Source organism: Chionomys nivalis, chromosome 18, assembly GCF_950005125.1.
Source record: "Chionomys nivalis chromosome 18, mChiNiv1.1, whole genome shotgun sequence".
Lineage (NCBI taxonomy): Eukaryota > Metazoa > Chordata > Mammalia > Rodentia > Cricetidae > Chionomys > Chionomys nivalis.
Genome location: NC_080103.1, coordinates 10,430,857 through 10,454,735, shown reverse-complemented (window position 1 = coordinate 10,454,735; position 23,879 = coordinate 10,430,857). Strand labels below are relative to the sequence as shown.

At 51.6% G+C, this 23,879-nt stretch overlaps 2 protein-coding genes and 1 non-coding gene across 3 annotated transcripts; all 3 read right to left on the bottom strand.

Moving 5' to 3' along the window:
• Positions 1-393: 393 nt before the first annotated feature.
• Sv2a (synaptic vesicle glycoprotein 2A) lies at positions 394-14,383 on the bottom strand. Its single transcript, XM_057793738.1, has 13 exons — positions 14,250-14,383; positions 9,906-10,869; positions 8,445-8,625; positions 7,799-7,950; positions 7,558-7,691; positions 6,727-6,816; positions 6,401-6,511; positions 6,154-6,242; positions 5,348-5,512; positions 4,993-5,126; positions 3,212-3,418; positions 2,524-2,683; positions 394-2,167 (listed from the first exon to the last, which is right to left on the bottom strand). Exons 2-13 carry the CDS (start codon positions 10,525-10,527, stop codon positions 1,984-1,986), a joined length of 2,229 nt encoding a protein of 742 aa, XP_057649721.1. The 5' UTR covers positions 10,528-10,869; positions 14,250-14,383; the 3' UTR covers positions 394-1,983.
• Positions 14,384-18,318: 3,935 nt separating this feature from the next.
• On the bottom strand, positions 18,319-23,021 carry Sf3b4 (splicing factor 3b subunit 4). Its single transcript, XM_057792887.1, has 6 exons — positions 22,947-23,021; positions 22,453-22,581; positions 21,616-22,158; positions 21,224-21,430; positions 19,007-19,180; positions 18,319-18,723 (listed from the first exon to the last, which is right to left on the bottom strand). Exons 1-6 carry the CDS (start codon positions 22,978-22,980, stop codon positions 18,536-18,538), a joined length of 1,275 nt encoding a protein of 424 aa, XP_057648870.1. The 5' UTR covers positions 22,981-23,021; the 3' UTR covers positions 18,319-18,535.
• LOC130890259 (small nucleolar RNA SNORA19) lies at positions 19,365-19,493 on the bottom strand. The gene has a single exon (XR_009058705.1). It is a non-coding gene; the product is annotated as a small nucleolar RNA SNORA19 (small nucleolar RNA).
• Positions 23,022-23,879: the final 858 nt, after the last annotated feature.

The following is a 23,879-nucleotide window of genomic DNA, read 5'->3' as shown; positions in this document are numbered from 1 at the left end:
TTATGTATACAATATTCTGTCTGTGTGTATACCTGAAAGCCAGAAGAGGGCACCAGACCTCGTTACAGATGGTTGTGAGCCACCATGTGATTGCTGGGAATTGAACTCAGGACCTTTGGAAGAGCTTTTAACCGCTGAGCCATCTCTCCAGCCCTAGAGTCACCTTTCCAGCCGCCATAAATAAATGTTTTTTAAACAAACAAAATGTAGATTTGAGGTACCCTATTCCACAAGTCATGACTAATGATAGAGGGGTTTGTTTATTTTGGCTTTGGAGAAAGAATAGTTTCACCAACACTATTCCTTTCCCAGAATACAGACCTTTCCCAGACTGTCCGAGTGCAGTCAAACGTGAGTGGAGAGGCCAAGAAGCTGACAGAGTCACTTTGAGTTTTAAGGATTTGTACCCTTTATTTTTCAGCAGTATTTTTCATTTCATTTTTCACATCAATGAATCAGGTTTAGGGTTCCCCAGGAAACGAGAAAGTGGATGTGTCTCCCCTGGGGCTGTACGGGAGAGGGCTACCGTCCAGCAACGGAATGGTGAGAGAAGGGGCACACGTACACTGGGCACTGGAGGAAGAAGGCAGTCCTCTGAGCAAACACCAGAGTTAAACAGTCACCACCTGGTTCAGTGTTACAAAATCAGGGAATGGCCTTGGGGGCGAGGGCACCAGACGAAGCGTGAGGAGGGCGAGTTTGGATTTTCTTTGTTGTGGTTATTTTAACTTCCTGTTAGCTTTTTCAACGTTGTACAAACAGCTAAAAACTCGAACACAGCACAGCCACAGAGGGGGCGTGGGAAAGGGGGTACCAAAGAAAGCAGCCACGGGGTAGGGAGGAGGCTGTTCTGTGGAAGGGCGAGATGGGGAAACTGAGGCTTCTGGTCCCTGCATTAGGGGTCCCTCACTGCCCAACCTCTTTAAGAAGGGTCGAGGGGAGGACCCCTCTTTCCTGCCCCTGCCCCAACTCCTTGTGCTTTTGGATCTGCTGGTTTGACCTTATGCCTGGTTATTTTCCCTTTCTTTCCTCTGGTCCCCTGCCTAAGAGGACAGGTCAGGTGGGAGGGCTGTGGCTAGTGGCTGAAACCTCTCTAGAGAAGGAAGGAGAGTGAGGCCTTGTCAGATGCCCCCAGGTCTCCCTAGATCGCAGGTCTCTCATCCTGGCCTGGCTAGTGCTTCTCCCTCCCCACCCCCACCCCCCAGCTCCAACACAGAAGACTCTGGGAGGTAATAGAGAAGAACAGTGTTGTGTGTGTGTGTGTGTTCACTAACACTACCACCCTTGGCTTATATGTGAACAGTATAGTGGTACCCCTGCCCCATGGCATACACACACACATTCACACACACATACACACACACACACACACACATATATATACACACATACAGAGTCCTGCTAAGCTGCCTCAGAACTTATATATAAATAAGAATCAGAAAACTAATTCCGTAAAATCCAAGCTTCACATTTGTAGCCTGAATTGAGGTGAAAATGGAGGTCAGAGGGCTGAGGTTTATTGCTACGCCCCAGCGTCCTTGGGAGGTTAGACAGCACCCAAGGCCCTCCCACTCAAGAAGGTTCTTTTGGTCCAAGCCTCAGCCCCCAACATAACTCCATACCTGTGGTTCACCAGGGCCTAGGCAGAGGGGATGAAGGGGAAGGCAGAAGTTCTGGAACCCCTGGAGCAGGGAAACAAGGGCTCCCCACTAACACTGGGGGAGAGAAGGATGCAACCCAACCTTCTCCGGTGCAAAGTCAAGGGTGGCAGCAGGTGTGGGGGGTGCCTCCTCCCAAAAGTGGGATGAAGGGACCTTCCCTGTAGTCCCTGCCCATCAGGGTCACACACATGCACACTGGCACACACAGCTAAGACACCAAACACAGGGGAGTGAGGACCAGGACGGCAGGGCAGGGGAAGGGATCAAAGGAATTATTGGTCTCACAGTGTGCCTGCCGTCCCTAAAGTCCTGAGCCCTCTCCTCACTGCAGTACCTGCCCCCGGGTCTCCGGCAGCTTCAGGGCCAGAGAGCTACCAAGGGCAAGGGCAGCAGAGGCAAAGAGGATAGGAGCAGCCTTGGTGATTCCCACAAAGGATGTGAAGATGCTGATCCCCAGAACTGCTGCCAGCTTGCACAGGGCATTGAGGAAGCCAAAGGCGGTGGTCCTGCTCAGGAGGCCCCAGTGCCGAGCCACATGGCCGTCAGGGCCCAGAAGAAGGAAGACAGGCAGGTGGAAAAGTGAAGCCGGGAAAGATGGCCAACAGCGTTCAGGAGAGGGGAGGGAGGATGGAGGAATGAGGGGAGAAGGTGGGGAGGCAGACAAACCAGGAGACAGAGAAGGAGACAGAAGCATGAGGTTAGTAGTTAGGAGTACAAGGAATGAACACAGAAGCTCCTGTCAGGGGAAGCTCAGCAGGGATGTGTGTCCTGTCCCTAATGATATTCTTCCCATTCAGCCCCCCACTTCCACTTCCCCCGTCCTGCATCTCCTAAACCTCCTCCCCTGCCCCCAGCACACTACCTCTTGTCCGAAGGGTAGAGTTCAACAGTCAACACGTCCAGCGCATTCCAGGATGCAATGCTGACCCCCCCAAAAAGGCAGAGCAGAGCGATCATGGCTGACTCGCTGTTCCCAAAAGATAGGAAGAAGCAGGAAACACAGGACATCACACTGGAACCGGCTGGAACCAGAAGGGAGGCAATGAGACCCAGCCGCGGTTCAGCTTGCCATCAGCTTCCTTTGTGACACCTCCAGGGAACTGTTTCCCAGGTAGTCCTCAACCCCTGTGTGTGTTACTATCGGTAACAGTGACAGCCATTTATTCAATACCAATTTAGAGACAAGTAACTTGAGGACTCTAGATGTACCTACCCGAGACAACAGCCCTCTGAGAGAGGTCTATTTTCCTTTCCTACGTCACTGGTGCAAGCTCACCCAGGGCACAGCCTGCCCAAGGTAAGTGGCAGAGCTGAATCTCCAACCTATAACCTCAAAATCTGTACCCTATTTGCCTGACATTCTCTTTAACCCCCTAGAGTAACTTCTAGGCAAGATCTGCCCCCCACTTTGCAGCACCCCTAAATAAAACAAAGAGAGGGGGAGCTCTCCGGCCAATCTTTTCTGCGGCAGGAGGTGAGAAGCCTACTGAGAGCCCGCCCCAGCCCCAGCGGCCTCCATGCTGATCAGCACCCGGCCCTCATCGCCTTACCAAGCATTCTGAGCCTGCCAATCTTGTCCATGAGTAGGGCAGACACGATATTGCCAGGAAGCACAGCCAACGTCCCCAAGAAGCTAACAAAGTACACCATGTAGGCACCTTCACCCGTTCCTGTCACATCGAGTGGGCAACCTTCCTTATTGTGCAGGAATGTACTGTTCACCAGACGACTGTTCACGAACTTGTACTTAAATAGGTCTAGGAGGTCAAGACACAGAGCAGATGGTGAAGTGGAAGCAGCTCCCACTGATGGCTTAGGGATCTGCGGCATTTGTGGAAGTTACAAGTCAGGGGCTCTCAGCATTATCCCTGGCACCCATTGCAAAGCATCAGATAAGATCACCATGGAAACTAGCAATCTTTCAGCAGACCGTACTCAAGAAGCATGGCATGTCTGAGGCTTTGTTAGTCTTTGTTTCTTGTTTGTCCCTTTTGTCCATCTGAGCTGGCTACAGACAGGAGCCCTGCTGCTGGCCTAGGAACTGCTTCAAAAGAAAACATTAGACATGAATTTTAAAGTCCTACCCTCTTTTTCTTTCTCTGCAAGGTGAGAAAAACTTGCACAGTACTTTATTTTGAGATGAGATGCTTCAATCTCACAGAGCTACCACACAAAACAGCCATCTAACTAATACCATTGTTTAAAAAGTAGATTCGGAGGTTTTTTTTCTTACATATTTTTAAAAGATTTATCTTAGTAGTGTGTGTGTGTGTGTGTGTGTGTATGTGTGTACCACGAGCTCTCAGAGGCCAGAAGACAATGTGACATCCTCTAGAACAAGAGTTACAGGCACGTGTGAGCTGCCTGATGTGGGTCTGGGAACCAAACTTGGATCCTCTGCAAGACCAAGTGCTCTTAACTCCTAAGCCATCTCTCCAGCACGCTTAAAGATTTGGTTTTGTAGCCGGGCGGTGGTGGCTCATGCCTTTAATCCCAGCACTCGGGAGGCAGAGGCAGGCGGATCTCTGGGAGTTTGAGGCCAGCCTGGTCTACAAGAGCAAGTTCCAGGACAGGCTCCAAAACCACAGAGAAACCCTGTCTCGAAAAACCAAAAAAAAAAAAAAAGATTTGGTTTTGAAACAAGGTCTCATGAAGCCTGGCCTGTCTTAAACAGTAAAGTTGCACTCCTGACCCTCCTGCCTCCACCTCCAGGGTGCACCCCCATCCTCAGCTTGGCTGTTTTGTTTGTTTGTTTCTCACTAGGGACTGGAACCAGAGAGCATCACACGAGCTGGGCAAGTGCTCCACCCACCACTCAGCCACACTCTCAGACCTTTTTATCTGTTTTCATTCTGAGACAGGATCTTATAAAGGTCTGTGGGCTGGCCAAAAACTCTCTTCTGTAGCCCAGGCAACTTTCAATCATCCTGCCTCGGCCTTCTACAGAGGGGGATTACAGGCCTGTGCTGCTAGCTGAGCTAAGAAAGAGATGGGTGCCATGATCCCCAGTCTCTTCCTTACTGAAAATCCCTTTTCATTGTCTTCCCTTTTCCTAATAACCCAGTTTACCCCCTTCATACTCCCATTAACAATATCTCACTGAACTTTTATAATCACAGCTAAAGGTAAAGAAATGTGACATTTTCCTCAGATAGTCGATCAAAATACCCAATGTTCATGATATGTCTCAAATCACTGATGGTAGCCAGTAAGTGACTCCAAGGCTCCAGGGGACTTCCAGCTTGAGAACTGTAAGCTACAGGTTAAGGAAGCCTCCTTCTCCCTTCATCCAGGTCCCAGTCCTTGGGCTCACACCCGCTGGCCACCTTACCAGTGTTATAGAACACGGTGTTGATGAACGTGCAGTTGCGGAAAAATGTGTTGCTGGACGTGACGTCTTCGAAGTAACACTCCTCAAATAGGGAATCCTCAAAGGACACTGACTTCAGACGCAGCCCGATGAACCTGCGGGACCAATATGATGAGACCCGCCCCTTCATCCTCAGCCCCTCACTGACTTTACTCCCCCACAGAGACCCGCCCCTTCACCCTCAGCCCCTCACTGACTTTACTCCCCTACAAAGATCATCAGCACGGAGAACACACAGGCTTTGCCTGGGCTCAGACTCATCACAGTGACAGAAGTAACAGGGACAGGGAAGAATGGCGTTGGAAACCCCGCGTACTTGTCATTGAAGTACTGCCCCCCTCGGTGGATCTGGTTCTCCAGCGTGAAGTTAAATGTCACGTGCTCGACGCGCTCCCCTGGAAACACTTTGGTTCGAGCTGCATAGTCCACAGCCTGGAGATGGCGGATCATGTCAGGGAACCAGACAGTCAGACCGTAGTAGCTGGAGAGTCAAAGGCGTGGAGTCAGACAGGACAGATAAGAGCCCTATCATCAGAGGGAGGGATGAACACCTCACCTGTGTGCTTACCCCCACTTCACCCCCACACATCCCTGTGGACTGTGGTTCTGGAGTCAGACAGGACAGATAAGAGCCCTATCAGAGTGAGGGATGAACACCTCACCTGTGTGCTTACCCCCAGCCTCACCCACACACACACCCCTTCCAGGACTGTGGTTCTGGGGGCTTTAAGGTCTGCTTCCCAGGTATTCCCTCTTCCTCTGCCACCTCCAGCCCCTCAGCTTGTCTTATTCCCAGTCTCTCTGAGGGTTTAGATCCCCAGCCACCCAGTCCCATGCATCTCCACAATGCAACGCCCCACCTCACTGCGCCCGGCACCACCGCACAGACTCAGGAGCTAGCTTCATCTAGAACATAAGCTATAAGAACCGGAGCACGTCTACTGCATTGTCCGCACGGGATAAAAATGGATACCCGCCAGCTTGAATTACAAGCTTGATGAATTCGTTAAGTCGGGAACCTGGATCAGGCATGGCGAGGATGCAGACAGACAGCATCTTCCCTCATTATCTGCCCTTCATTTCCAGGCTCCTGGCTCTCCGGTCCACACACAGCCCTCTCACCTGAAGGACATGGTGAACCACACACCCATCATCATCAGCGTGATCCGCCGGTACTCCGGACTGAAGCAGGACAGGAAGTTTCCCCACACCTACAAGGGACACAGTAAGCGCTGAGGGCGGCCACACTGCCGTCTCTACTCATAGACCCTCATTTTTCATCAGCTCACTTTCACCATCGCACGGCCAAGTCCTCCGCCCTCCATTTCTCCCACTCCCTTATCTTTCTCCACCATGCAATCCCCATTACCTGACCCCCCAGGCTCAAAGCCCGGACTCCCCAGCGCTGGTACCAGGTCCCTGTGTCAGACTGAATCTCAATCAATTCGTCCTCCTGATGGATCGTTTTAATGTGGGTGACCTGGGTCAAGAAAAGGGGTGAGTTGTCTTACACTATTTCCCACCCCCATTCCGCGGGTCTCTCTCGCGCAGAAGCAAAGTGAGAGGCAGGGAGTGGCATAATGCCCGCGGGTGGGGGTATCTCTGAACTACAGTGCGGGTTGAGACTAAAAATGGGCATCCAGAAAGGGTCCGAGAGGGGGCTGTCGTCAGGACAGCGGGAAGAGCAGCACTTACTGAGAAGACCCGCTCGGGATGGCCCTTGGCTCGCATGTTGGTGTCGTGAACCTGCTTCAGTACCATCCAGGCCTCGTCATGCTTCCCGTTCTAGAACCACAAGTGTGATTCCCAACATGCCCTTCAGGGCTCCCAGAACCCATTCTAGAACCACAAGTGTAATTCCCAACATGCCCTTCAGGGCTCCCAGAACCCATTCTAGAACCACAAGTGTGATTCCCAACATGCCCTTCAGGGCTCCCAGAACCCATTCTAGAACCACAAGTGTGATTCCCAACATGCCCTTCAGGGCTCCCAGATGCACTGTTACAGAGCCCATCCCTCCAGTCCGTCTTCTATGATCCCAAGATGCAAAAAGACTCCCAGCTCCCCTGCAACTCTAACCTATGGGGATACACATCAGCCCGAGCTGGCGTACAGCAAGGCATGATGAGACTCGGGTGAGAGTTGGGGTGGAGAATTGCAAGGGAACAGATGCCAGTAAAGGTCCTAGGTATTTCTTCAGTAAAACAGAAAGGAAAAACCTAAGATGTGGAAAATGATGGTCGAGTATGTGGCCTGAGATGGAGCCACATCCCAATCTGCGCTAGAGACAGGTGTAGTTGGAGGGGGTGGATCCCATCCTGAGCCAGCAGAATCTTAAGCCACCCATAGATGGGCAGGTTTCCTGACCTCTCCAAACCCCTCTGGAGACGCAGTTTAAGACAAAGGAAGCAAGACAAAGTTCCCTAGAGTCATGGGCACACGAAGGAGGAAGCAGTCCCAGGAGTGAACCGACCCCACAGCTAGCATCTTTATCCCCTCCCCACCCCACCAAAGCAATCCATTCACCTCTAGGAAGAAGCGGGGACTCTCTGGCTGCGTAGTCAGAGCCCCGATGGCAAACACAGAGGGAAAGGCACAGACGAGGACGAAGACCCTCCAGCTGTGGAACTGGTAAGCCGAGCCCATCTGGAAACTCCACCCTGGCAGACAGTCACAGAATCAGCAGAGAAGCAGGAAGCTGAGGGCTCCCATCACGGGGAGCACAGCAGAGGTGGGAGGATGGAGACTCTGTGGGACTCCTGCTTACCATAGTGGGGGATGATGGCCCAGGCCATCGCAGCCGCATACACTCCACCGATCATCCAGAACATGCAGAGCCAGCTCAAATGTTCCCCACGTTTCTCCTGGGCCAGAAACTCCGAAAAATAGGAGAAGACAATGGGGATGGAACCGCCAATCCTGTACAGTTCAAAAATTAATATTAGAAAACAGCCATCCTCCCAGTCCCCTATCCCAGCACTCTGGGTCCTCAGTCCCCCTCCCCTCATCTCCACCGCAGACATTATGTCCTACAAGCTCTTCTTGCCACCAGCCACCAAGTCACCATTCATTCTTGGGATGGCAGGAAACAGGCAAGCAGGTCTCAGGACAAGAAAAGAGCAAGCATTAAGCCTTGAAGGTGGCTAAGTCTCGGGAGAGGGCAAAGCTGAGGCCCACTGGAACTCAGTGTAGAGTCTCAGAGACAGAGTTAGAGGTAAGTTGGAGGACTCAGGGATGTGCCAGGCATATATTCTGCATGTTACCAGACAGGCCTTGGGCAGACATAGCTGGCCTGAAGATGGGGTGGGGAGTGAGAAAGGGGTTCATTCCCTCAATTCACACATATATGCCTAACACCGTACCAAGTGTGTATTACAGCAGCGTCTTTAAGGGTTTAGGATGCAGACACTCACCCAACCCCAGAAAGGAGCCGGCAGAAGAGGAAAGTGCCGTAACCCTGGACGAAGGACGAGAAGAAGGCGAAGACACTGTTGACTGAGAGCGAGATGAGCAGACACTGCCTCCGACCCAGCCGGTCAGCCAGGCCGCCCCAGAGGAAGGCTCCCACCATCATGCCTAGGTACACGATGAGACCTGCGAAGAGGAAGAACCCGGAGGGACGTGAGTCCATAATGCCTCAGCTCTCCCAATAGCTGAGCATGTAAGGGTTAAAACTCCTGGAGCAGAAACTCTGAAGAACCTTCTAGAAGCTAAGTCTACCCAAAGATAGGGGGGTGGGGGGAGTTAGGTGAACAAAGACGGATCGTCATTACTGCAGACCAGGGTTCAAAGGCAAAAAGGCAAATATTTAAGAAAAACCTTCCCTCGCTTTCCTCCCCTTCCCCCTCCCAACCCCCTTCCCCTCTCTCCTCTTTTTTTCCCTCCTCTATCACACATAACATTTACCCCAGCTCACCTAGAAGTAAAATGGATCTGCCTAGATTCCTAGATGTGCCCCCATCCACTCTACCCTCCCAGTTTGATTTTTTTTTAAATTGTGTGTGTGTGTGTGTGTGTTTTTTTAGATGGTGTCTCACTATGTAGCCCTGGCTGTCCCGGAACTCACCTGTAGACCAGGCTACCTGGAACTCATAGATCCACAAGCCCCTGCTTCCTGAGTGCAGGGACTAATGGGGTTCATAAATATTACCCCTGGCCTCTCCTCCTCTCCCCCAACCCAGTTGTGATGCCCTCAAAGAAAGAGATTTCTTGTTCCTTGGAAAAGGGGTTTCAATACAACGTTTCTCCTTTATCCTTCTAGCCCCAATACTTGGGGTCCTAAGATTCCCCTGGTTTATTTTTTCTTTTCAAAAAACATATTGGAATTTATTTTTTAAATCACCTCCAAATTTTGCATTTTATCAATGCCCAAACCAAGCCCCAAGAGAGAGACCTGTTCATGGCAAAGCCAGCCCTTTATAATTTCTCAGCGAGCCTATGGGATTCCTCCTTCTAGATCCCTGTCAGGAAAGGCCGCGGAAGACATACCCGGTCCCTAGACACGCCTATGTCCCTCCCTGCACCACTCCAAACAGACCCTTCCCATGGATATCAAAGCATTTAAAGCTGTTGTTCTTGCTCTGCAGCAGGGAAAGGCAACTCAGTACCAGGGTAGAAGGCTTTGAAGATACACTGCACAGTAGCCCCGCCCACTATGGCCAGATCCAGCAGTTAGGCAAACTACCACCCACTCAGACACTATTAGTGAAAGCCCCAGCCCAGCTACAACCCCTCTCTTTCACACACAACTTCATTTGCGGAGCCTCCAGTAGAGGGGGGGTGCGGAGGATCAGTGGGCGCTCTAGGTATATCATGTACAGCTATTGGGAAGAACTGGGCAGTCCCCAGCTTCAGGGTGTGCACAGGGCTCTTACCTAGCATGCCTTTGTTGGAGTCAGACAGGCACATATCTTTCTCAGCACTGGGCAGCACGAAGCCCACCACAAAGACCTCGACGCCATCTGCCATCAGCGCCAGACCCAGCACGAAGTAGAGTGTCCACTGAAAGCGGCCATGGCCACACTCCCGGAGGATGGTTTCATACTGCTGAGCAAGTTCTTCCCGGTCTTTCCGCCGCTGGGCCTCCCCGCGACCCCCAGGAGGACCCTCCCCATCACTTAAGCCCCCTCTCACTCCAGCCAAGGGTGCCCCGTCTGCCATCCGTTCGCCTTTGCCCCCAGACTCTGCCCTGGGAATGCCCTGATATTCCCCCTCGTAGATCTCATCATCCTCATCATGGCCCTCGGTGGCATCACTGGAAGCGCCGCCTTCCTCCTCATCCTGGGCCCCTTCTCCGCGGTAATAGCCATCAGCAGGGGCAGGGAAGTCATCATCATCATCTTCCTCCTCGAATCGGGAGTAAGACCTTCGAGAATACTCATCCTGGACCCTGTCCAGGCCCTTCACCACCTTCTTGGTCGCGTGCTTCTTGACTTCTTTGGCGATGTCTTTGGCCCCACGGATGAACGCTGCCCGATCTCGGAAGCCTTCTTCCATGATGGGGCTTGGGCGCGCCTCACTTGATCTACCTCCCTCGTGGCTTCTTTTACAGCCTTTTGTTCAACGACTTGAGGGGTCAAGAAGACCCTCTCCCCAGAAGAAATGTGATCTGGTATCTTTGGGCTCAGAACAAGAGGAAGTAGGGCCTGGCCAGTGACGTCAAAGGTGAAGGAAGGGGAGAGTTTGGTTCTGCACCCAGTTCAATAGGGGGAGTAGGGGAGGGACCGAGGAAGCAGGGGGGTGGGATGGGAAGGGGGAGCTGGATTGGAGAGGCTAAACTGAGGAGCCAAGATATCTCAGGGAGGGCTGCCTACTTCTCCTCCAGGAGCCTCTGGAGACCTAGAAAAAAAGAGAGGAAAAGGAAGTTCACTAGGCTAGTGAAGTAGGGCCAATATGGAACCCCTCTCAACCCAGAAACTGACGTAGACCATGTGGAACAGGAAATGCCTCTACCTCGGGCCGCCAGCCATCAAAGAGATGATTGGATGAGCCGACTGTGGGCCACCCAACAGACAAGCCCCTTGACTTTGACCTTGGAAGGTATCTCTACAGGATTTGCTCTGGAATCAGCCTTTGCCTAACCTCTGCCCACACTCAGTTCAGACCCTCTGCAAAGAAAACTCAGGAGACACTAGAATTCCCTGCTCTGGTCTGATGAGAGGTTCCCATTGAGACAGAACTGAAGATGAAGTGCAGACGGACAAGCCCTCCTCGCAGGTTCCTCACGCCACTGATGGCTCTGAAGGTGGTCCTCCACAGTTCTTCCCTGGAGGTCTCCTCAGGGGGGTTTCTCCCAATTTAGCCTAGTAGGTAAAGCTCAGACTCCAGAGTAGGAGAGACTTGGGTTTGGCACAGATTACACGAGTATGACTTGTCTCCGAGCACCCAAGCCTGGGCTCCCTCTTACTTAAATGGGGAAAGTAAGGGTTTAGCAGCTCAGTGCAGATGTGCTGACCTCAGGCCCTAGCAGAGGGAACATGTTAGCTCTAGTGAAAGGCACCCAGTGGGACGCCCTGCAATCCCTCCCAGAGATGCCTCAGCTGAGCCAACTCTGCATGTTCTGTAGGGTGAACAGCAGAAAGGGACATCATCAAGGAGAATGCTGGCCGGACCCAAAGCACGTGGCATCTGAAGTCCCCAGCCCCCTACTCCCTAACTGCAGATGGGCAGGCGGGTTGCCCCGTCGCCTGAACCTCAATGTCCTTATATTTAACTTGCTGATAATTAACTTGGGAAAATCCATTTCTCAGAGTTGTAAAACTTAACCTCACAGTATAGTCTATGAATATTAGCTTGCTGCCTTCCCTATTATATTGAGAAGGCGCCAACAAAGCAGGGAGGGGCAGTCAGCAGAGGTCCATACTTGGCTGCTGATGCCCAGGAGCCTCCCCAGAACTCTGTGTTTAAACTAATTCCAGCAGCTGGAATGATTAGAGCCTCTGTAGACCAACAGGGTAAGGATCCCAAAAGGGAGACTTGGAACCTGGGTAGAAGGGGCAAAAAGGAAAATCATGAGCTAAGAAGACACAGCTGCTATCTCCTTCCTTCAGAACGTCACATATAGGCCCCCTTTCGCCTGTGGGGTGGGAGGTCACAGTTCTAGCGAGTGTCTAAGGTCTATAGTGGTGCTGCGCCCCTCCAGGGTCTCCCTTCCTAATCCCCCTTAATTCCTCGGATCCTTCCTGAATCGGTGACAGAAAGAGTCCACAAATACCGCATTGCGTAGGCAGCTCGTGGGAAATGAAGGGGGCGTAGGACTTCCCCTTAAAAAAAAAGACACCCCATAAAGGGAGGTAGAAGATAACCTCCTTCATGGCAACAGAGGACACAGGCCTAGACTCTGAGCAAGATCATTCCCCTAAAATAAGCCACTGCTCCTACCCAGCCGGAGCCTTGACTAATCTCTCTCTCTCTCTCTCTCTCTCTCTCTCTCTCTCTCTCTCTCTCTCTCTCTCTCTCACACACACACACACACACACACACACACACGTGTGCGCGTGCCAGTGGAGAAGGGTAAAGAGTGCTATGTCATTCACAGATGAAGCACTGGCAAGGACAGATGTAAGCAGCAGTCCAACAGTGACCAGAGCGGTGACCCCTGTGTCACCTTTTCTTCACAGCTCAGGGACCAACCATCCTCAGTGCAGGTAATTTCCACCCCTTGCTTTCTTTCCCAACCATGGTCTCCCCTCAAAGCCTGAAGGAAGCATTTGGACCCAGCAAGAGCTGTTCCTGTGCCTGTTGACACTGTTTGTCCCTCATAGGTGGGGGTATGGAAGGCTCCCACATCAGTAGACAGAGGCTCAGCAGCCAGCTCCCCCCCACACACACACCCGGCCAACAGACCCAGGAGAGAGAGAAAGAAGACAAATTCTTTGAGCTGGTGAGGAAGCACTGCTATATTTAGCCTGCAGAGCAGCACAGAGTGGCTGAGCCTGAGGAAGAGAGACAGCACCGGGAGAGGTGGGGTTAAAGGCGACCAGACTGGGATTCACCAAGTCCTTTAAGGCTGGCTGCCTCCACCTGACCAGAAGAAACGGGTCCAGATTTTCTGCAGAGGGTGCAAAAGGCGTATGGAAAGGACCTCAGAAGCAAACCACTCCTTTCAGGACAACTGCTCAGGTCCAGATCAGGCCCCTCACCAAAGCCCTTGTTTTGGGGGCTAGCGAAGTCAGTCCATCCTATCCCAGGTCATTGGGAAGTGACAAGGTCATCAGCAAGCAGTCATTTATCAAAAGGTTCTCATGGCAAAGGACAAGGGACAGAGAAGGTAGGGTGTGGGGGTTCCAGAGCACCCTTCCATATCCAGCTGGATAACTGACTCTCCTACCCCTCGCAGGGCCAGCAAGGCTGAGCCTCACCCCCTACAATCTACCCCTGGGTTCGGGAGATGGGAGCATCCAGTGTCAGCTGAGAATGCTCACAGAGAGGACAGGGATGCAGAGAGAAGGCTCCCGGCATGCACGGGTTTAGAGACTGCCTCTACCGGGATTGCAGAGACCCCCCCCCCACCTAGCCTCAGCTCTGGCACGAGGCACGAGGCCCTAGGGGTGACTCCACTGTTACCCCCATCCCTGGTCCTGCTGCTGGACAGGTGCCCACTGTCATCCTGCGGTCCTCCCCTGCTCCCCTCAGCAACTGCCTCCAGCCCCAAGCCCCCTACCTGGGTGCTTCCCATCACTGTCTCTCCAGTCTTGCCTCCCTTCCATCCTTCACCAACCCTGCCCCTCTGCCCCTAAGCCACCCCAGTCCAGGCAGGAGAGGCAGTACCCATTCTCGGGCCCCAGCCAAGGTCATTTATCATGGGATGGAGGGGGGGAGGAGAACATACGTCAAGGTGAGGAGGGGACTGAAGTCTGAGGGAACCCCAGCTTATCTAACAACCCCTCACCAGGTTTATCTCCAAAGAGTGTAACGGGCACTTAGGCTAAGGTAGGAAAAAAAATCCTCAAAAATATGGGTGCATGTATGTATGTGTGTATATACATACATATACATATATGTGTGTGTGCACATATATATTTATTTATTCAAGTATATTCTCAAAGCAACTGAAATAAATGACCCAGTCCCCAAACCAATACCACCACCACCCTCACCCCTACAGCAGGGACAGTCACCCTCCTCATAAGCAAAGCATCAGAAATAAAATGGCTGCAAGGCTAGGCAAGGATGCTTCTGCCTTGGGCGGGGTGGAGGTGAGAGGAGAGGGGTCTCACCTGAGCTGGGTTCCCGGGGTCAGGGAGTCCCCGGGTGAGGGAGGGGGTCCAGCCGCAGGGCTGAGGCGGCAGCAGCGACTGCTCCTCTACCAGGGGAAGCAGCACTGCAGACCTGCCCCCCCGCACGCGCTCCGGCCCCGCCTCCGGCCCCCCTCCCCCGCTCCAGTGAGCAACGGGAGAGACCATTGTTGGGGGGGGTGGCGAAAGAAAAGAGGATGGGGAGGGGACTTAGGACACACACACAAAAAAAAGATGATGAAGGCACTGGAGGGGATTGTCAGGGCGACAGCTGGAAATGATAGTCTTTCCCAGTCCCTTCCTCCTAGCACAAGTTGAACTAAGGGAAGACACTAAGAGTGGTTAGGGAGCAAATGGGGAGACAGAAAGGCGGTGATGAATGAAGCAGCCCTTTCCTTAGCACCCCAAGCCAGGATGACAGAACCCAGGACTCCCAGCCCCAGCCGCTCTTGCTTTCCTTTTCTACTGCTCTCTGGAATTAAGAACAACCCACCCAAGACCACACAGCTCAGAGCCCAGGTTCACCTGACTACGTGAAAGCAGAGATAACGAGGTGTGGTTTCAGTACCCAAAAGCCAGAGTCGGTGACTCCTGGGTCCCTGTCATCTGTCTCCTCCAAAACCAGTCCAGACTGTTTACCACAAGGCGGACCTCCTCCCTTCCTTCTCCACTCAGTTGCTGGGAGCAGAAGCCAGTGCTGGAGAAGGGATTTGTTTGTTTGCAAGTATGACTAGCTGGACATTTTCCATTATTTCCACTCTCTCCAGTGACTTAAATAATAATAATAATAATAATAATAATTTAAAAAAAAATCTCATCATCCATCAGCACCCCTCCCCCTCTTCCAGAGAAGGGCGTGAACTGGCTTGGGTTCTTCTTGTGTCTCTCCCCATGTCATTGTCAGATGACCTGGGCCCTGACAGATCCACACATCACTTGGTGTGGCTTTGCTCCAGAAGTCAGGCGGTTTGAAGGTGCACACCCTGAACCCGTCTACTCCAGTAAGCCCATGGGACTGTCTGCACAGAGCACCAACCAAGATCTCGCTCAGATGTCCTCTTCTGACTCTGTTGGCTTTTAGCCAAGCCCCCTGCCTCTGTGAACCTCAAGTTTCTTGTTTAGAAAGTGGAGTGTTTTGGACTGGGTACTACATCAAGTCTTTTTTAGATTGTAATACTGTATGAGTCTGCTTGGTTAAATGTGAGTTCAGAATGTTGAGCTCTATTAAATACCAAAGGCCAGAGGTCTGTGTACTGAGAAATTTCCAAATCTGCTTGGACATGTTAAATTTACTAGGCGAGGAACGGGGACCTGTTTCAGTTTAGTGAACGTCACAATAGACACTAGTTTACCCTAAAAGCTTACCTACTCTTACCTAACCTGAAAATGCTGGTCCCCTGTACATCTCCCCCGAAAGCCAACTCACAACCATGTCACTGTATAGTTGCACAGTGACATTACTGAACAAGAGGGTTTGTATCTTTAATGGCATCTGGCCATGCCCTGTAGGATGCCAATGAATCCAACAACACCTGGCACCAGTCCTGTGCCCCACCTCTAGGGAAGCCTTGCCAATGCTCTAGAAGCACTCTAAATCTGCTGGCTGGAAGACTCCTTCCAGGATGGCACAGGCAACAGCGCCGCCCACGTGGGCCTCAGGAACTCGCCCTCTCCTGGACTTTCATTGATGAAACTTCTTAAGGTCAATACATCTTTTAATTTAAATACATTATTTCTCATCTTCGGTTATAGCCAACGCTGGCTGGCAGGAAGCTGCTTCTCTTTCAAGCAATTCTGCACACTCTGTATGACATGTTAGCTTCCCAGAAGAAATACTGTACTTGCCAGCCAAGGGTGCTACAAGCCTGTAGTCCTTGCTAGTCAGGGAGCTGAGGCAGGAGAATCACAAGTCACATGCCTGCCTGGGCTACAGAATGAGTTTAAGGGCACCTTAGTGTGAGACCCTGTATCAAAATAAAAATGGTGAAGAGGGCCCAGAATGTAACTCGGGGGGATTCGATCCCCAGTACTACAAGCAAATGAAAAAGGAAAATGAAATTTCTCTTTAGATTCCGAGGGAAGACTTCAATCACGCACTTCACCACCTATACTTCCCGAGTTCCCTGCTTCTTCAGTTGGGTACCAGCCCCTTCCAGCTCCTTCTCACTCATTCTCTTGCTACTGTGTCTGCGTAGGTGATCCCACATTTACATCTCCAACCCAGGTCTGTCTCCAGCCGCCCAGTCAACACGACCACCTTTGATGTCTGATAAACAGTCACCGAGGCAGCTGGAATTCCTGAGCCTAGAGCCCACAGCTTCAGTAGCATACTCCCTTTTACCCAATGCTGTTCTGAAGGGCTCCGTGGTCACCAAGTGAAAAGAGCTGAGAAGCACTAATGCCTCCAGGAGTCTCCACACCTAACTCTGACCTCAGCCAGCGCCCAACAGCCCAGCTCTAGTGCAGTATCCACCCCTCTGCACGGCAATCACACCTTTCAAGTTACCGTTCAGCCAGGAGCTGTGGAAACCCCATAATGCCAGCATCCTACTGGCAAAGGCAGGAAGACAAGGCAGGTTGAGGCTAGGCTAGGTTAGGGTTAAGGATAAACCATCTTTTTTATCGAGACAAACAAGTCCTATATGGCCCTGGCTGTCCTAGAACTCATGATGTAGACCAGGCTGGCTTCGAATTTACAGAGGTCCACCTGCCTCTGCCTCCTGAGTGCTGGGATTAAAGGCGTGCGCCACCATGCCTGGCTAGTAAGACCATCTTTGACAAAAAAGACTACATTCAGACGTCAGTATTTTTCTAATAAAGTCTTCCTGAACTTCCAGACTAAGCTAGGCATCTTTCGTCCTGTCCCAAAATGTGTTTCGGTACTGTACTGTGCCAGTTCTGACAGCAGTTACCTGTTGAGCTTGCATCCTCGCCACTAGCAGAGGCTCTGGAGGAACCGTGAAAATGTTATATTGTTCTTATTCATTTTGTCTACCAATTAAGACGTTTATATTGCTCCAAATGAAAAGCCATGTTAAGGGTACACTCGGTAAACAAAGCTTCAGCTAAGCACGGTAGCGTACGCCTTTAATCCCAGCATAGGCAGGAGTTATCTCTGCGAGTTGGTGACAAGCCTGGTCTACATATCTACATAATGAGTTCCCGGACAGTCAGGGCTACAAAGACCATCTCCATATTAAAAAAAGGAAAGAAGTTTCCTCCATACTCCCTACCTCCCCAGCGATAACTTCCATGGGTTGTTATTTATTTTTTTCAATATAAGCAAACACACACATACGTGCTACCCCTTAGATAAGGTAGCAACATGTCATACGTTAATACACGGCATGTGTAATTTCATTCACTATAACTTACACTCCACCACTCAGTCACACAGCGCTCCAGTGTGTGGCTTTTCCAGTTCGTGTGCCCAGCCCCTTACTGACTTTCCAACTCGACTCCAGATAGCCTTACAATGGATACTTTTCTGCATGTTACTTTCTTTTTCCCTCAGTTTTTTTCTTTCTTTTTTTTTTTTTTTTAAATTCTTTTCTTCTTTTCCCTCAGCTTTTTAAGACAGGGTTTCTCTTAGCTTTGGAGCACATCCTGGAACTAGCTCTTGTAGACCAGGCTGGCCTCGAACTCAGAGATCCACCTGCCTCTGCCTCCTGAGTACTGGGATTAAAGGTGATATATCACCATGTTATTTCTGCTGCTAATGTCCCCGTCATGAGCCAGAAGCACTTCAGTGCAGGCGTCTGGTGGTTGAGTCACTGTAGTCTAGCAGCGGCACACGTGACCTCTACAAGGGGAATGCCCTCTTCCTATACCACTCCCCCACAGTACCCTGACTGCTCTTAAAAGTTACTTCACCGCTGGGCGGTGGTGGCGCACGCCTTTAATCCCAACACTCAGGAGGCAGAGGCAGGCGGATCTCTGTGAGTTCGAGACCAGCCTGGTCTACAACAGCTAGTTCCAGGACAGGCTCCAAAGCCACAGAGAAACCCTGTCTCGAAAAAAAAACAAAAAAAAAAGTTACTTCACCAAAGAGTAAGAAGTATACTTTTATTTTCTCTATACATCTATAAAACAATTAGGACCAACATTTTGAAACAGAAATGAAGAAACCCCCCCGTGGAAAAATGACACTGAAGCAGGACAGAACTGCTGAGGGTCAGCGCGTTAGCCCTGACAAGCTGTAGCAACTCTGATTGGTCCAAGAAATGGCGGTACTGGGAGGGGGTATGAGGGAGACAAAGGACGGCAATTTACTGAGGAAGTGGGCCCCGAAGTGGACCACGAGGGGGAACTGGGGGCCGTGGAGTGGGTCTGGGTGGAGGGAGGGGCCCCCGCTGGTAGCCGTAGGGAGGGGGCCTTGGAGGACCAGTGTATCCATGAGGGGGCATCAATGGAGGAGGCCCGCGCATACCGTGCGGAGGCATGGGGCCTGGATGACCTGCAAAAGAGAAAAGTTAATAAAAGTGAAAACAAGCAGCAGTCGATGCTGATGGGACGGAAGAAATGTGAGAAGCCACAGAGGGCAGGGGACAGGGCAGTGACAAAATGCTGTATGAAGACACGCAGAACTGACAGCTCGGCCACACAGGCCCCATAACCCCAGCACCGAGGCAGGAGGAGGAGGAGGAGGAGCCAAGGCTACCCGGGGGGTAGAGCCTGTCTCTTTCTCACACACACAGGAATGTACGTGAGGATGGATAAAGGGGCTAGCACCCACTCACCCATGGGAGATCCAAAAGGAGGCCCTCGGGGGGGCATGCCCATGGGAGGAGGTCCAGGATGCGGCATTCCAGGAGGTGGCCGGGGTGGTGGTTGTCCTCCAGAGCCTGGAGGCCCAGCATGGGGGTGTCCTAGGCCATGGGGGCCATGGTGGGCCAGCTGCATCTGGGACATCCCTATGAAAATAAAACAAAGGGAAAGGAGACAAAAGGAACAAAGGGCAAAGAAAGAACAAAATGACAAGAGTGACAGGGAGAATATTGAAACAGGGCTGCCACTGTCTTTCACCTGTCAACAGTAAGACCCAACCAGTTCTGTAGGCTCTTCACTTTCCTTCTATGATTTTATTTTTATATCAATACTTGTCTGAAGGTGACTGACAGCAGTGGCCAAAGTAGCCACGCTGCTAATTTACCTCCAAGTTTGTTTAGCACATCAGAAATATCTTTTTTCTCTTAATATGAAGAAAAAAGACAATGAAATGTGCGCTCATTTTTCTTCTATGACTCAAGCACAGGGATGCTGACAGCAAAGTATACAACAGCAGAATTTTTGCTCTAAGACAGGACTTGGGACAGTGGCAGTCATACCCCAGGGCAAAGGCTTCATTCTACAAGGCCAATGAGATCTCCCAGCAGCAAGGTGATGCCACACACTGAGTTCGAGGCCAGCCTGATCTACAAGGACTAGTTCCAGGACAGCCAGAGCTATACACAGAGAAACCCTGACTCAGGAAGCTCACACCTGCATTCTCCGGCATGTTGAAGGCTGAGGAAGGAGGCTCAGTAGCAGATGAAGAACAACCTTAGCTACCTAGCAAAGTCGAGACCAGTTTGGGCAACATAAGACTCTGGCTCAAAAAACAATCCAAACTAAATTATAAAAAAATAAATGCCAGTGAGTGGTGGTGCACGCCTTTAACCCCAGAGCTTGGGAGATAGAGGCAGGTGGATCTAGTCTAGAGATAGTTCCAGGACACAGAGAAACCCTGTCTCGAAAAACCAAAAAAAATAAAATAAACTTTTTTCTTGCCATAATAGTGTACACTTTTAATCCCAGCACAAGGGAGGCAGAAACAGACGGATCTGTTGCATTTAGGCTAGCCTGCTCTACAGTGTTCCAGGCCAGCCAGGAATATACTGTAAAGCCACCACCAGCACTGAAAAAAGGGTCCTTAAGAGGACAGCAGAGTGGACATCAACGGCTCCCGGCAGAAAGTCTGGCGTGCACAAATCGCCAAACATGGAAATACTAATAACTGGGCCATCAGGAGAACCTGAGTACGGAGTGCTATGGCAATTTCATAAGTGACAGGAACAGAAGAATTTTAAGGACATGTCTATGAACATCCTAGAAAAATCACTCAGGAAAAGTAGATCAAAGACAGAGAAAATTAGAGCCAAAGAGCCAGGAGATCAGCAGTCACTACGTGTGCAGGAGAGCAGGGTGCCGGCTTGTGGTCAAGGGCGGGAACATCTGTTAGATTCGCAAGTGGATGACAGAATAGACAAACTCCCAGAGCTGTGAACTTAGCGGCTACAAACAAGGGCTGTGGAAGAAGGCTCAGGAAAGAAAAGTGACCTGTGGACTGAGGAGCAGCCTGGTCTAGCCTGTCATCAAGATCCATGGACCAGAGACCCAGAAGGAATCAGTACCTGCACATTTAACACTACAGATAAACATAGAAAAGAGAACCAAACATAAAATCTACACAGACAGAAAAGGGGGGAGGGGGCAGCTGACCCAGGTTGCTAAGGCTGGTAAGTCACATGGAGAATAAAGAAAAACAGAAAAACACAAGAATTTCAAACAGGAAGACATGGCTAGTCACATGCATAGCAGTGGTTGAGAAGCAGAAACGGCTGGTTGGTGGTGGCGCCATCTTTAATCCCAGCACTTGGAAGGTAGACAGGCAGATCTCTTAAGGCATGTGTCTGGTCTACAGTGCAAGTTCCCAAAACGAAACAAAATCAAACAGAAAGGTCACCTAGATTTGGCAACCGAGTTACTACCGGGGAATGGGAGGAGGCTAGGAGCAAAACAACAGCAAGTACAGCCTATTCTGCAGAAAATGTAAAGCTGGAGATGAAGTGGGAGCGCACAGAAGTATTGTTTTCTGACGGAAGGGGACCCTGGACTACTTCCTCCCAAGACAAAGAGCAGTGGCCGGGCGATCGCTCTCACAAGCTCAGCTCCTCTTCCCAGCAAAGAGCACTCACCTGGATGGGGCATCCCACCTGGGGGGAACGGGTGAGGATGTGAATGTCCGTGACCAGGATGTCCAGCTCCTGGAGTTCCCGCTGCTGGGGGGCCATGTCCTCCAGCCCCAGGTGGCATGGGCGGAGGGGGCATGGCTGGGGGTATCCCGGGAGGCAGGGCTCCAGGAGGTGGCACCGGAGGTGGGAAGGAGCCAGGAGGAGGCATGCCTGTGTAAGAAGAGAGTTAGTGCTAGTGTCCAGTCTCCGCCCAGCACACTGAACCTCAGCCTCCTGAAGACACCCAACAATTTCGTTGCCCACTGATTTAATAGCTCACTCCTTCAGGGCCTTTTCTGCCCCCTGACCCTCCCTCCTATGGGCCTCCCTGGTGTAGTTTGAACTAAAAGCTTTACCTGGTGGAGGAAGTCCAGAACCCAGGGATGAAACCACAGGGTTGGGGGCAGAAGGTGGAGGAGGTGCGTCGGCAAACAGCTGATGAGGGCGGTCAGCCTGGGACAGCGGGTTCTGGGCTGCCAGAAGTCGCTCAGCTGCTGAGCCATGGCGCTCGCCCTTCGAGTCCTTCTTGAAGGCGTAGGATACAGTGATAGGGCGGTTACACAGGTACTGCCCATTCATGGCCTCGATTGCCGCATCCGAAGCGTCAAATGAAGCGAAGTTAATGAAGGCATAGCCCTTGGAGTTGCCCGTGTCCGGGTCCCGCATGATCTTGGGGGTTTGTAAGATGACCCCAAAGGCGCTGAAAGTATCATAGAGGAGCTTCTCATCGATTTCGGGGTCCAAGTTCCCAATGAAAATGTTGGCCCCTACGTCCAGGTTTTTGTTGTGAGCGGAAGCCTTGTTCACCCGGATCGGCTTCCCATAGAGCTTGATCATATTCATGATCTTAATGGCATAGTCGGCATCCTCCTCACTCAAGAACTCAACGAAGCCGTAGCCTGCGGAATTGGAGCAGAGAAGGGACTACTGACTACTCAGGTGAAGGGAAGCGAACATCAACTTACCAGCCTCCAAACAAAGACCAGGACGAAAGAGGAATCTCGCTTTAACTGAGAACAATGCCAGTAACTTCAAACTAAAGCTAAGAGAATACTCCAGAAACAAACTACGAACTGAAGCCTAAGGAAAAGAAATCTTTGGGGTGCTCCTTCCAAAACAGTTGGGACTACTAGGGTTGAGACTCTTCAGGGGCCGTTAACCCTACGTGGAGTTCTTTCTTGCCATCTACTCACCTTGGTGCTGGCCAGTGACTCTGTCCTTTGGCATGTGGGTGTTGACCACTGGCCCTGCCTGGAGAAAGAGTTCCCACAGCAGAGGTTCACTTACTTTCTCGTCTAGACCGCCCACGTACACCGTGGCATCTAAAGCGAGGGAGCAGAAGGTAAAGGCAAGGTCAGGAGTTAGAGAAGGAAAACAAAAATGAAAAACGCTACCTAAAGCGCTGAAGCCTCCCTCTGCCTGCCTAGTCGAGAAAGTCCGCTGAAGTCTAATTCGGCGCTCTTTCCTGGTGGGCTTCCGTCTGTTTGGGGATGGCAGCGCCGAAGGGACTCGATCTAGAAGCATCACCCCTTACAGGCCTCGGCCTGCACCCGGCCTCCAGGCCCAGCACCCAGAGGCTGGCCTCACACCGGGGGAATCTAGTCTCCCACCCTGGCAGACACGCTTCTGGCACTAATCCGCCCTCCGCCTCCCCTGGGCCCATCTTGGGCTCTTCTCTCTCAATTACCCTGATTCCGTTCGGAGATCGGTCCGGCAGCCATGGCGAAAAGGCTCCCGCCGTCTCTAAGCAGCAGCACCGCCCTCTGACCTCAGTTACTACTTCCACTTCCGGGCCAAGGCTCACATTGGGCGGGGCCGGCGGCAGGAGAGGAACCGGAAGCGATCGCGGCCATCTTAGGAGTCGGATTGTCTGGGAAGATGCTCCGGAGCTGTCACAACACCGGGAAGGAACAGACGCACTCGGCCCCTCTTGATGCAGTTCTCGACTGTCAGAGGATCACACCGCTCCCTAAGTGCAAACTCAAGTGCTAAGCCGAGCTTTATATGTTCCGTGACGCAGAGAAGTGTGCTGGGGGGAACCACCGGGCGGGGGACGGGGGCTCCCCCTGGTCAGTTTCGGAAGCAGCCTAGGACCTCAGTCCACGCCCCTTGTGCAGATCCGCCCTCATCCCTGGCTTGAGCTCCAGGTAGATTGTTTTCCGCTCCTGAAGTGTCTGAGTTCCACTAATGTTTGGGTAATCAGAGGCCCAAGGCCAGTATTGAAGCTTTTCACAACACACTCTGGTCTCAGCAGCTTCACGCTCATGTCCCATCGCCTATATAAGAGACACAAAGAGAACCTTTCCCTGGGCTTGGTGGGCGTGATGGCACCTGTTAATCTCAGCACTCAGGCTGGTGGATCTTGAGGCCAGCCTGGTCTACAGAGCTAGTCCCGGGACAGCCTGGGCTACACACACAAACCCTGTCTAGAAAAACAAAACAAAACAGAGGAGGTTTCAGGACAGCCAGGACTACACTAAGAGACCTGTCTCCAAAAAAAAAAAAAAAAAAAAAGGAAAAAAGTAAAGGGGGGGCACCCTTCTGTCCCACATTTTACGTGAATTCAGCCCAGCCCCACCTGACTTGTGTCCTTTATTTCCGTATCAATAACATGAGTGCT